At 38.5% G+C, this 14,436-nt stretch overlaps 1 protein-coding gene across 1 annotated transcript; it reads right to left on the bottom strand.

The window, feature by feature from the left end:
• Positions 1 to 2,361: 2,361 nt before the first annotated feature.
• Positions 2,362 to 10,879, bottom strand: LOC123355262 (zinc finger and BTB domain-containing protein 8A-like). Its single transcript, XM_044997545.1, has 3 exons — positions 9,907 to 10,879; positions 5,290 to 5,450; positions 2,362 to 3,322 (listed from the first exon to the last, which is right to left on the bottom strand). The coding sequence occupies exons 1-3, from the start codon at positions 10,850 to 10,852 to the stop codon at positions 2,990 to 2,992; spliced, it is 1,440 nt and encodes a 479-aa protein (XP_044853480.1). The 5' UTR covers positions 10,853 to 10,879; the 3' UTR covers positions 2,362 to 2,989.
• Between the last annotated feature and the right edge of the window lie 3,557 nt (positions 10,880 to 14,436).

The following is a 14,436-nucleotide window of genomic DNA, read 5'->3' on the forward strand; positions in this document are numbered from 1 at the left end:
ACCAATAAGGTTAAAACTGTTTTTTCCAAATAAAAAAGATCAAAATTGAAAGGAAAACTTGTTTTATAACTTTAAAATAAATAGAAACAATATAAAGCCTAAAAAATAATGGGTAGTGTTCTATTAAAGATGTTACCTAAACATTTAAATTTAAATATTTATACTTTATTATGATAATTGACTATTCCAATGTATATTTTAAGTATCAAGTATAAATTGGAACAATCAATGCTCATAATATCCACCTTTTAAAAGCACTTTGATATTAAAAGGGATATAAATATGTGCAAGTATTAAATTTACCAGCTTAGTTTTAGTTAGTACATGGCATGGGTATGTTTCGGGCATCATCCCAGTCTTCATGCCTGTTCCATTTCTGCGAGCAGACAGGATAGGTACAAGAAACCTGGTATCAGAAGATACTAGCAAATTTGAATATCCTACTGATAGAGCAGAAGAGGCAGGAGATAGCACAGTTTATGCCTGCAATCACAAAAATCCCACACCCTTGATTTCTTGTTGGTGGGTTTTCTAGTATAGAAGTTAGGATTTAACAGTATTGTAATCTTTGTTTTGAAGGGCTGATAGACTTTTCAAGATCAGGAAGAAAAATTCTTAAAAGTTGATTGTTAGGGTAGGTTACATTTTGAGACTGTCAAACCAAGTAATCTTCCTTTAAGGAAAACAATATTTTTGAATAAGATATGTCCCCATTGGATTGCTAATTTTTAAAATATTAGTGAACAGGCATACAAATTTTCTTCTTAACATTTCATTGTTCTCTACAGTTGCGCCTGCATCCTCCAAGTTGTTCTGTGCATGTAGACCCCTTGCACCCATCAGGAGCCTCCCGATTTTTGCAGGGCTTTGTGCAGGCCTAGAGCAGTTTGCAGGATTGGGGCTTTGGACCATAAATCTCAACTGTACTTGCAACAAAAGAACCATTGTATTATGGAGCAGAAACTAAGTAATGTCATAGAACAGGAAGAATAAGCTCTCTCTTTCCACTAAAACTGGGGCACCTTGTGATAGTGTTAAAGGTTTCTCAACATGTGAAAGGTAGCGTAATACTTTAGAATCTTTTATTCCTATCCATTCAAAATTTTAAACCATTTTTATTTGTTTCCTCAGATTTTTGTAGCATGTGAGTTCATTTTTCTACAGTTTAATTTTGTCTGTAAACTTCCCTCTGAAAACAATTGTTTGTACACTCAATATTTTTCTACATTAGGTTTAATCTAGGTTGGAAATTAACAGATGAATTTTCAAAGACCTAGTACTTGGGCCCACATCTGGAAAGATCCTGAGCACCCAGAATTCACATCAACATCAATGGAGTTGAGTGCTCATCACTTATCAGGAACACGACAGAGTGCATCTAAACCAGTAGATAAGCACATAGATATCTACATGTTGTTTTGGTTAGAATTTTCAAGAGTCACATTGTGTCTAACTGTTCTGAAAATCCATTCACATAATTGTGCACAGACAGTGAGGGTTGTGGGGATGAGGAACTAGTGCTTGTGTGCCTGATTGGAATATTCAGGAAGATTTATGGGAATACTTTTGCTCTCTGGGTGTAAGGTTCCAGTCTCCTTAAAGTATGACTACTTTTTCCATGGTACTAATTTGTCAGACAGGATCCTGGTGATCAATCCACACTTTTACTCAACATTAGAGAATAGATGTTACCTCTGTACCTTTTGAATGCAGAGTCCCTGGGATTGTAGATTAAGATAACTATCCTAGATCTCCTGTTTCAGTAAACCTGCCAAGGGTTTCACCTGGGATACTGCTAGGAATAGCCCACATTCTGGACTGTTGGACTTCTTGCAGACAGGGAGATTTTTGTTCTTACTTGGAGACCACGTAGGTATTAGTTTGTATAGTTGTTTTATTTAGTGCTAGGTCTCATATTTCTCAGTTTTTGAGTTAGTGTTTCAGGCTAAGAACGTTTCTCCTGGAGTTGGGAGCCAGAGAGGATTGATTGGTAGGAAGAGCTCTGCTGGGGGTGGAACTACTTGCAACAATATGAGGAGGAGTTGCTCAGAAGCCAGACAGATAATCTTATCTTGTAAACTGGCTCTAGAAAAAGGAGATTAAAATTTCCTTCTCTTCAGTTAGCTGCTAATATAAAAATTATTAGCATACATTTTACAATGTCTTTCTTGGTTTCACTTAGGTATCATAAAAGTAGAATTAACACCAGAAAAGGTTAAAAGAACTCTGCCTTATGTAAAATATATTTGTCTTGAAAATCCAAGAACTCAAATACAGTATATTTTTTTCTTTAAATGTTATGTGATATTTGCTAAAGAAAAGTTCTGCAGTTAGTATACAAACACAAATTGCTGTAATAAGGAAGATTAACATACATTCATTTATTTGAAAGATAAATTTGATGAATGAGTTGTAACAGATTTTTCCAAAATAAGAAAATAAATATACCATATGCTTATACTGAGATTCTTTCAAAATACAAAACATAAGAATACTTTAATGGAGCCCTTGGCTACAGACTAGTTTGAGTGACAATTTCCTTTCTGCTTCACGGTGGCAGAATATTTTAATTCTCATTCTATTTTGCTGGATGAAAAATGCATCCAATGAAAAAATATGAAAAAGAGTAACTACACTTAGAACTTGTGCAAAAATGATTGCTTTTTAAAATGGTGTAATGTTTCTTAAAGAGAGAGCAAGTATTGGTGAGAATTTAATGTTTTTTCCTTCATTTAAAATTTTTTAAGGAATATTTTAATAAAAACGTTATTCATCCCTCTAGTAGTTCAAAGGTGAACTGTTCATCATTCTGTCTTGGGATTCTTTCCAATGTCACAGATCTTGGTGTCTTGATGAATACAAAGCATGCAAATAAGACCGTATCACAGTCATAATGACAGAACTTTGCTTGTTAACCAGAGTCAGGGAATATGGGCAAGACACAAGAAGTTAATGTAATGGTGAGATTTAGTAGTTCTCAATTAATTAACTAATTAATATTTGGCTTTACTTCCTTTTTCTCAGCCTCATCTTCACTATCATCAACTTCCTGGATGACTAAGCCAGCAGAGTCATCCTCCACAACTTCTTTAGTTCTGTGTTCTTCACCAAAGTGCCACCTAGAATCTTTGTCTTCTTCTTCTGGTGAAAACCCAAGTGATTGTTCAGCCTCCAAGTCAATAGGAATGCTTTCTATACCAGCTTCAACCAGACATTCATTACACAGTCTGTAGCGCCTTGTTCCTTCTTGCACCACTTGCCCTGTCATGTCAGTCACGTGGCGCTTACACTTTCTGCATATTGGCTTACAAGCCTGATGAATCTGAAAATTTAAATTTATAAAAATATTATCCAATAGCAGCACAAAAATACAAGTTATTTTTCAGATTCTATATCTTAAATTTAACAATTCTGTGATGTAATAGGACCAGTTTCCTTTCATACAGAAAGATTGAAACTACAGCATGTACTTTAATAAATCTGTTACATATTCAGTGAAGAATCTTTGAGAAGAATATCAATTGCACAGTATAATCAGTACTGTATCCACATCTAAGTTGAGAGGGATATCTGCTGAAAGTTCTAATAGGATGTAGAGTTTCTGAAAAAAATGCTAGATTGTCAGCACTACTGATTTAAGTCCTCTATTAATCCAAAACCAGGAATGGCACAAATTTCCCAGTACTTCTCATCTTGCCAATAGCTTGGTCTACACTAGGTCAATTAGGATTCATAATTAGAGCCCTGCATGGATACAATTTTATATCTGCAGATATAAATTTGTATCTATGCAGGGCTCTACTCATAATTCACCACTGGTGAGTTATACCAGTTTTAGTACCAACAGAAGCTGTGGTGTAGAAGTGGGGTCAGGCAGATAGGAATTTCTATTGCTATGTCATCTAACTCTTCTGTAAGGTTAGACAATCCAGTAATAAAAGCTCTTGAGTCTGGCCAGGAGAGACTATCTCTGAGACTGAAAAAGTAACTCAGTTTCCATAGGTTTCAGAGTAGCAGCCATGTTAGTCTGTATCCGCAAAAAGAACGGGAGTACTTGTGGCACCTTAGAGACTAACAAATTTATTTGAGCATAAGCGTTTGTGGGCTACAGCCCACTTCATTGGATGCATGCAGTGGAAAATACAGTAGGAAGATATACACACACACACAGAACATGAAACAATGGGTGTTACCATACACACACTAACGAGAGTGATCAGTGGTAATCAAAATGGTCCATTTGCTGTTGTCAACTGCTGCAAATGGACCATTTTGATTACCACTACAAAAAGTTTTTTTCTCTCCTGCTGGTAATAGCTCACCTTAACTGATCACTCTTGTTAGAGTGTGTATGGTAACACCCATTGTTTCATGTTTTCTGTGTATATATATTCAGTTTCCAAACCTATTCAGTCCACAGTCTCTGTGCTGGGACTTCCAGCAAGATTGTCAATTAGTACAAATGTTGGTGTTGATTTTTGTGAACAGTACTGAGACAGTCACTTCATTTCATCATAGATCACCAAACAGCTTTGGAATGGTATGTCTCTTGGTCACTATCAAAATGAGATAGATGTGAACTAGTGTAGAGATGAAAGACTGTTACTAGAACCACGTGATTCGGGTGGGAGACAATGCAAAAAATTACTGGAAAGAGATGGGAGCTAGTCAACAACATTCCGTGCTTTATTTTTCCCTATGAAAACTAAGAATCAAATCTTGTTTTGGTTGGTAGTCTCATCATAATCCCTATAAAAAAATAAAATGTCCACTTCACAACCAACTTCATAGTTGTGAACAATTAGCAGTCTTTCTTAAAAAGAGACAGAACTGTAATAACAGGATTTCCACAGGTCAAGACTTAGGTGTTTTGTCAGAATGATGCAGAAAAGCTTAAAAGGAGTTTGCCCACAAACTGGGTCATTTCAGGGACATAACATTTTGCAAGAGGGAGAAAAGATAAACATTGGGAAACCTTTTAAAATACCAGACTGGAACAGGAAAACAGTCCATCATTTAATGTATTAGTTATTCAATATATTCTTTTTCAGTATTTGAATAATGTACAATAATTGACATTTGTATTCTGAAGACACAAGTACCATGCTCATCTTGATAATCAGAGTTGTTCTTCAAATCCAAGCAGTAATCACAATAAAATGGTTTATTTAGAAATGTTCAGAAGCAAATAGTCTAAAGTTCACCCTATTGATTATTTACAGAAGTGACTGGCAGGTTTATGCTACAAACATTTTTTTAAAATCTGTTATATGTTAAAAATATACATACTGTTCGAAAATGGCTACGCAGATGCTCTAGCCTGGTGAATCTTTTCCCACATGCCTCACATGGATAGGGTCGCTCCCCTGTATGGCAACGAAGGTGACGCTTTAGGTCTGCTTTCCGCTTCACCATATGGGTACAAAATGGGCACTTGAACCTCACATCATCTGTTACAAAACAGTCCTGTTAATTTCTAAAAGTTTCATGCTCTTTTTAGTAGTGGGGAAAAAAGCAATGACTAAAATTCCAAACCCAAATGAAGTGTATCAAATTACCAAATTTATCAGATTTTCTGATGTATAAATGATATTTTGATTATGAACAGCAGGAGGAGATCTAACAACTTTTTTTAAACTGAAATAATTGCAGATCTTTCCACTCAACACTGAATTTCTAAGAAAGAATCGTAGCCTTACTTGCATACCTTTAAATAATATATTTTATCAAAACCCTCATTAACTGGTCACGTACCAGTCTGGGATATTTTCCCACCATGTTTTACCAGCCTATTTGTACACAGAAAGTCTTTTTTCTAAACAGCCTTATTCTCCTGCTGCATTGTGTACAGTAGTGTTGACACAATCCAAGGTTTCTGACACTGGATTTTGTTACTATAGAAGCAACTGTCATATCATGAACACTAGATAGTGACAACAGTAAATGAATCAAGCAAACAGAATAAAATAGATAAAAAATAGCTTCTGTTTACACAGAAAAGTCTTGGTGATTGTAAATGATAGAAAAAGATATCCAGTAAGATGACAGTTTTTGTCTTCTCTGAAATACTTTAATTATGAAACTCTGTCCCGCAATCCTCAGTATAGGACTTCCCTGCTGCCATCCATCCCTTAATTCACCTCAAGACCTACCTCACGGCAACCTTCTGTAGCCAAGTGTAGCATCATGGTGGGCCGTTAAGGGCAAGCTTGCACCAGCACATTTGTTGCAGGGCTTCAGTCCCTTTGATAGTATAGAGACATATGACTAGGAGGACAGAAAGGCCTTTTGGCAGAAGAGTCTGAAAGAGATCTAGATGATGGATCAGGGAGTTTCTTCACTGGCAGACTGGAAGAGGAATGGCTATTAAGCCTTCACTGCCAAGGGACTGGGGAGGGAGCCTGAGTGGGGCAAGGACTGCTTAGAAATATTGTGGACTCCAGCAGCCAAGAAAGACTGAAAGAACTTTTCACAGACTCTGGCAAAAAGGCTGTCAAGAACTTGGTTAAAATTGAATAACTACTCACAGACCTCAGTGGGAGGGCTGTAGAAGTCAGAGGATGAGGTGTGGATCGGAAAGGCTTTCCAGTGCAAATATTGGAATTCAACTCGTATATTAATAAACCAGACCACAGAAGGGAGATTTTGTTTTGAAATTCTATTTGCATGGTTATCCCAGAGGCACAGAAGAGAAGAAACTGAGGCACTGCCATGCATTTGATGCAGGTCTGACTAAGATGACCCTGTAATACTAACTAAGGCTAAAAGAATTTTCTCTTGAGTCAGACACTACTGTGTTAACCATGAGAGTAGTGGCACAGCAAAATAACAAGAACTTCCTCCCCCGAGGCTGAACACGCTGCTTCTGCAATGCTGCCAGTCCCTACCAGCTGAAGGAGATTAAGTGGCAAATCTTGCTTTAGTAGTCTACATACCAAAGAAGGATGAGAGAATAAATGAACAGGAAAGGACTATTGCCTTTTTAATTCTTTTTAAATGAACTGTGGACTGTTCATGGAAAACTTTGAAAAATGTACTTACCTTCCTGCTAGCAGGTGAGACAGAGAAGGAACGGGTCAATTCCTATCCTATTTGAGAAGTTCTATACAGCTTGTTCTCTGCTTACCAGGTGATTAATTCAAACTACAGCATTGCCAGGCATATTCAACAACACATATATTTCCCTTTTAGTTTTTTCATGGGCCACAGTGAAATGGCTGCTAACTTTGCATTACAAAAAAACATAAACCCATTTTATTCTGCAGCCAAGTTAGTTTTAGTTTTGTATCACTTTCCCAAGTTTGCCCATCAAATCAGAGACAGTTTGCTAGTGCCATTGTCTCTGGAGCTCTGTCTACTGTGAAAGTTCAGTACACCACACAGATTGCATTACAGCAGAAGAGGACGTTATTGAGGAAGGGTGGCATGATATGTCACCCTTATTTCTCTGCTGCTGCCTACAGTGGCACTTCCTTCAGAACTGGGAACCTGGCCAGCAGCTTGCCACCCTTACTTCTGCGCTGCCGTTGGCGGCAGTGTTGCTTTTGGAGCTGGGTGCCCCACCAGCAGCTGCTGCTCTCCGGCCACCCAGCTCTGAAGGCAGAGCGGCTTCTCTTGCCCCTCCAGAATACATTCCTTGTCTCCCCCAGGGGGGTGTGCCCCCCAGTTTGAGAACTTCGGATTTAGAATATATCAGTCATAAGAACAGCCTGATGCATATGTGCAACAGAAGAGTTGAACCCTTTCTCATTGCAAAGGGTTTGGTCAATTTCTAGGAGGCAGTGCCTAGCAAAAGAGGTCACATACACAGGGGAATGAAGTGCCAAAGAAGACACCAAGATCTTATTAAATATAGTGTTTTTTTAATTTTGGATGTATACAGAAGGTCTACCTGGAGTTGTGTGTCCACACCCTTAATTTCTTATCAAAGGAAAATTCAAACTACATAATAGGAAAAAATCCTGAAAATATATAAAGACAAAGGAATGACCTATGCAAGGAGTCATCAAGACATCATTATATGTAATCTTTTCAAATGTATGAATTAGCTGATGAACAGTTTATAAGTAGGACATAAGTTGTTGCAACTCCATGGTATTCCCTTTTTGAAAGCAGCAAAAGCTATAAAAACCTAGAACTTGGCAAGTTTTAGCACCTGGAAGTTAGATATGGTATTACAAACTCTAACCAAAGGTACAGTAGTTTGATCTCCTTATTAAGACAGCCTTTCCTGTAATTATGTGCTCAGTTAGTTGTAGAACAGAACTTTATGCCTTTAAAGTAGCAGCTCCAACCTATATAGACTCTTATATCACATACATCACTGTGGTGTATGTGCTTTCAGGTAGCTCATTAAGTGATGTGACTAGCATCTATCATGTATGGTTCTTTCATTCTCCCTTTCTTTCCCCAAAGGGAAAGTTCTGTGAGATTTTAAAAAAATATATAGTGTACTTTATAATTTAAAAAAATTGATTAAATTCATTTTTATTATTGAACCCAAGGTCAGTGAAGTGCACCAGTCATCCACTGAGATATGACAACGTAGATTGGAGGATCAGTCCACTCAATTACTAAAACTGGATGATTTGTTGCAAACAATTATTAATTTTCCTTCAAATTCAAACAATTAGAAGGAAATCTTGTCTAATTAAGAAATCGAAAAGAGCCTATAACTCTAAACAGTAAAGAATTACAACAGTTTTTTGCATTATTTGAGACAGTTGTTTTTCTGCTTGTAAAGATGATATAACAACATATTTGTACATGCATTGGTAACACTTGAAATGTGCATTTTGCCCATGGCAACTATACGTTTGCAGAATCCTGTTAAGGAATTAAGATCAACAACATTAAATATTTTTTCTTGAAGGAGTGCTATATATTTTTTCATCTATCTTTACAGCATACCTGAGAGAACCTAGAAGTTTGAAGACTCTCTTTGAACTAATTAGTGGCCAGTTTACATACTAGTCTAGTCAAAGACACATATCAGCTACATTTAACACAATGCACTCTTTCACTCATTGTTATCAACTAGATGTTTGGTCTTCTGCTAGGATCATCTTTCTGTTAGAGGCTGTTCCTTGTAGTAGTCCATCATTTTACAACTCTTCCTGTAAAAGTTGGTATTAGCACTCAGTGGCATTGGAACAATTTTAGTAATAGGTATGCTGAAAGCCATTGAACAAAATTGTAAACCCTATATATGTCTAAAACCACTTCAAGCAATGGAGGTGGTGGCACCCCTAGTTCCAGCACCCATTAGCACTGCTAACTAATCATGGCATTCAGCATTGGTAAAGGTCTGCCTCATCTGTCCTTAGAAGTAACAGGACATTGTTATTAGAACAATCCTTTCTATAGGGAACTTGTTTTTAAAGTTTTCAGTGAGGCAACAGCACTTCCTTAAAATGGAATCCAAGAAACAAAGTAAATGTCTTCCTAGAATGAGAAATTCAGGATGAAATTGACTGGCCGCTGCTACTGTAAGAATTATCACATGACGATTCATAGCAATTTTTAAAATAAGCCGACAGAGTTTATAAATTAATATGGACAAATAAATAAAAATCTGTTCATAGCAACAATATAAAATGCAACTTTAATTATTTTACTGGAGCCTCATTTATTAGGAATTCAAAGTCATTACTATGACTTATCAATATGGGAATGTCTGAATGATCTGCAGTCTAAAAATATAACCATGGAGTTACTATCAGGCATTAGTTAAAAAGGTGATTCCAGATTTCACTGTAGTGCATTACTGTAACTAATTTTTCAGTTTCTAGAGATGATCATTTTTATTGAGTTAAATGTCCAATCAATTTCTGGGCCAAAAATTCAGCAGAAAGAACATTTAAGAACCCTTAATAGTGAAGGAATAAATGTTTAGTTCACTCTTACCTTCAATCCAACTCCCCATAACACCTAAAATTGTGGGCATATTTGCATACAGCTCATCTGCTTTTGATGATTTAGACTTGTTGGCTGATCTAGATGATTCATGCTCCTGCTGGGTCTCTAGCAAACTCCTTGGCAACACCTCTGATCTCAAACCATGTTGATACCCAGCATGGGCAAAGTCAACTTCTGTATCAAGCTGAGTTTTCTCTTCAGATTGAGAAACGTGGCTAGTAGGCTCTGAAGCTCTATCTCCAAGTTTCCTTGATTTACAATGGGGGACGTCAGTGGAATGTGGCAATCCCAGATGCCTGATACGTTTTTTAAAGGAATGCCGTCTTTGAGTGTGTTTGGTCAAGTGAGATTGTTGGGTGTTCCTTTGTGAAGCTGAGTAGTAGGTGCAATTACTCCAGGAATTTCCACCCACCATAGATACCCCTACATCAGAGTCAATTTGAGAATGTGGGGGACTGCTTTCTACTCTCCATTCTGTGCTATATAAGCATGGACTCTCAGTTCCATTACTGTTCAGATCTTTTTCTGAAAGACTGAAGTAGCGATCCTTCTCCTTCTCACTGATGTCCAGTGAAGATTTAATGAAAGTCTTACAAACACTAATGATATCTGTCATCTGCAGGTAGCTGGCAGCTGACATTACCTCAATCACATTTTGACCAGTAAGAGATAACTTGCCTGAATACACAAAGTCCAGAATGACCATAAAAGTATCAGGGGAGAACATGTGAAAGGTAGCAGTTGTTGGCTGACTCATGTCTTTTGAGCTCTGAGAAAGGAGCATTTTAAAATAACCACTACTGGCAAACAGCACATTTCGATGTGCTTTGAAGACCTTCCCCTCAACCAGGATACTGCAGTCACAGAATAAATCTTGCCTGCGCTGCTCATTCAGTTGCTGTAGGAGGCGAGATTGATGAGAAGAAATATCCATTCCAGAGAAGGGCAAACAAGAGCTACTCTAAAAAAAATTGAAAATTATATTTATAAAATGTGCAATATGAAAGAAGTAGTCTGATTGGCGGTGCAAAGATTTTACCTCTGTGGGTATTCCAGTAGTCATTCCACCTCACAATGTGATCTTGACAGATTTCACAAACTAAGCAGGGTTGGGTTTTGTCAGTACTTGGTTAAGAAATGGGGGAAAATCCAGGTACTGCCACAAGTGATGTTGTCATTTCAGTAAGTGGTAATCTTTTTTCATAATCAATAATGAAACAATGCACTAGGATGATGCTATGGGACTCTCTGTGGAAGGTGTTGCCTTTCAGACAAGAACTTCACCACTTGTGATCCACTAATATTCCATTTTTTGTAGGAGTTAAGTGGTCCTAGCCTGTAGAGTCATGCCAAATTCCCACTGAGATATTTACATTCTGCCTTCCTAAAGTCATCCTCCATTTTCAGTGGATAATTTTATTGCTCAATTCCTATTCTAAATTGTCATGCATTATTGATGTGTATTGTTAAAAGCTGCTGTGTAACACTTACCAGAGGGTTACGTTATTCCTGAATATATAATTTGGAAAGGTCTTATAGATTCCTGTGCGATGAATGGTGCTACATATATGTAACTTTTAATACACAAATAGTAATTTCTCAACTTTGTGGCCTAAGAAGTGACAAAAAAAATCTAGTTGAGTAATATTTTTTAGAAGTGTCCAAAGTGAGCAGTCTTTTATAAAGAGTGGGTGATGCTGGAACATAAAACTGTCAGCATTTGGCCACTAAAATTAACACCATTATTTTGAAATAGAATATTTTAAAAGCACTATCCCATTTTTGGTAATCTAATATAAATTTCTATTGAAAGAAAATATAAGCAGCAGTCTACTATGTCTTTACCACCAGAATTTTCTCTCCACTACCAATTCCCTCAAGAGCTCATGTCAGAGCTACCTTCTTTGGCAAAAAGAGCTGGATCTAGGACTGGCTTCAGTATCTTTCAACATTGCTCCTTATTCAGTTACACAAAGATCACTGCAGAACAATGAAAGGTGCTCTCTCACCAGGAGCTGGCAAATTCTGCAGTCCTACCAGTCCATAGAGCAAGATATAGGTGCTGTAAATCCAACACATGTATGGAATGGTCAACTACAGGATTACTGATTGCCCCACACCAATATTTTTAGTGAACAGATATGAAATTATCCCTTAAAAATATAAAAATCAGGAGACTCTATGATGGAATAATATAGTTTGGGGTACTATATATATATATATATATATATCTGTAGGTTCCACAGCATACTGGGAATAACATTTAAATGACAGGAAGTTTTATGAAGTAGTGTTTGAAAAAAAATCTAGAGTTTATTGCTCTTAAAAATAGAGTGAAATTCAACAGCAGTGTATTAATGACAGTCATCACAAACTATCATCAAAACTAAGTGATACAAGACAGACTATGAACATGATCTTCACAGTTCAGAAATGTATTTTAAATCTCACAATGCGTGTTCAGAAGACATCAATGATCAGGAAATTAAATCAGTATGTCAGATTACTGTTTTAGTATACATGCACTATATTGTATGCTGCAAGAATCTTCGTCTCCTACCCCCAACCCACCCACTGGATAAAGTAGTGTGCTCTCCACATCTCTGGCAGAGTCTAAATGGTCCTTTTTCTTTCCACAGTGCCATTCTCTACTAATCCAGAGAATTAGAGTCAGACCAGAAAAGATGAATCTGCATCTCCAGCATGGCAGTGCAGAGAACTGGGATGGTCATATAGTAAGTGACTAGACTACATAGTACTATATATTATATGGGATGCTGGTGATGTGAATGGTTCTTCTTCAGCACTTACAAGTATTCTCCTGACTACTGTACTCTTCTCTCAGTGAGGCATGCAAAAGAGAAAGTATAGATTTTTTTAACTTCCATGTAACTGTGTTATATGGAAGCTAGGTGAAGGACACTCTCCATATCAACTTTTCTATTTTAAACCTAAAGAGACATAAAAAGCAGATATTCATGGTTAAAGTTTCAAATAATTTTATTTTTGAACAGTCATATTAAATCAAGACAAATATTTTATTCTTACTATTATATAGAAGTGAACACAAACAAAAAAGAAAACCAATAAGAATATCTGGAAGACTTTAGGTTCTTACGTGACAAAGATTTTTTTCGTGTCACAAAAGGAAAATAAGCAACCCCCTACCCACTCCCACACAACAGGAAGATGAACTACTATTACAACAGAATGAATATCAATGCATGGCAGGTGTAACATGGATTCCTTAGGTGAAGATGGAGAAACATAATGCTAGCTTTTGCTAAACATGTGTGGTGATGTTCTCTGGTGGCTGGAAACAGAAATGTTTGGCAACAAAATTATGAGGTCGTTGTCCTGAAGTGGATATAAGGCTGCACGGATGATGCTATAACCTCTTTATCCTTAGGACTAAACCTAAGGATTTGTCCAGATGTCAGTAATATTTGTATCAGACTCCTTAAAAACGAATTTCAAATCAGAAGAGACTAGATGGCATACTTTATTGTGTCTGTTAACATAACATACCTGTTATTACTGACTTTTTAAAAATCCCATTCAGCTTTCTTGCCTTTCTATGTAAGAAATTAACAATGAATTTATTAGAGAGAAGCTAGATGTATTACATTTACATATGAGCAAAGAATACATTTCTGAGCAGACTCAGGTAGCTTGCTAGCAATTTTCATGATATACAAGTACGGTAGAATAAATAATCATCAGTAAGCAGATACTGAAGGGATGTGGCGCTATCAGATTGAATAGAGTGGAGACGCTCTCTTCCAGCTCCCTCAACCGGTGTGAGACCCCGCTGAGGTGTGGACAGGGAATGTTTCTGTCTCTCCCCCATCACAGGGAGAAGGGTGGGATGGAGACGCGTTCTGCATGGACAGGCTGAGGAACCAGGCGCTAGAACGCACGGTTCTCTCTGCAGCGGGGCCACACGCAGTCCCGCTCCGCCTCCTCTTGGCCGAGGGGACCAGCGCGGCACAAGGAGGCAGCGGCACAAACTCGCAGTGGACACCCGAGCTACCAGCCCGGGCATTGGGGACGGTCGCTGCCAGTCACCCCCACGCCCAGGCGGAACTGGTTGCTCACCATCGGGAATCAGGGTAGGACTGGGGACGCCCGACGGCGCAAGGCCGGTACTTTCGGACTTCAGAGCCAGCGGTCCCCAGTCAGGGCAGGCGCCGCCGCCCGCCGGGCTTAGCGGACGGAGCATCAGTGCCCGAGAGGGACTCGAGAGAGCCCGAGCGGGCCAGCGCCAGGCAGCTTGGGAGGGGGCTGCCCCATCCCGGAGCTCCAGCTCCACGGCCAGCAGCCTCCCTTGGGCGGCTCCGCCCGGGACCCGCCGCCCACCGGGGCCCGAGCAGCCCCTGCCTGGGCTCCAGCTTCCTGCATTTCACACGCGCGTCTCCTTCCCCCTTGGCAGCGGCCTCGCCCCGCCGAGCTCCCGCTTCCCACCAGCCCTTTGTTGCCATCCCCGGCCCGTGCCAGCAGCGCCCGGGCTACAAATGG

This window comes from Mauremys mutica, chromosome 23 (assembly GCF_020497125.1).
Source record: "Mauremys mutica isolate MM-2020 ecotype Southern chromosome 23, ASM2049712v1, whole genome shotgun sequence".
In the NCBI taxonomy this organism is placed as follows: domain Eukaryota; kingdom Metazoa; phylum Chordata; order Testudines; family Geoemydidae; genus Mauremys; species Mauremys mutica.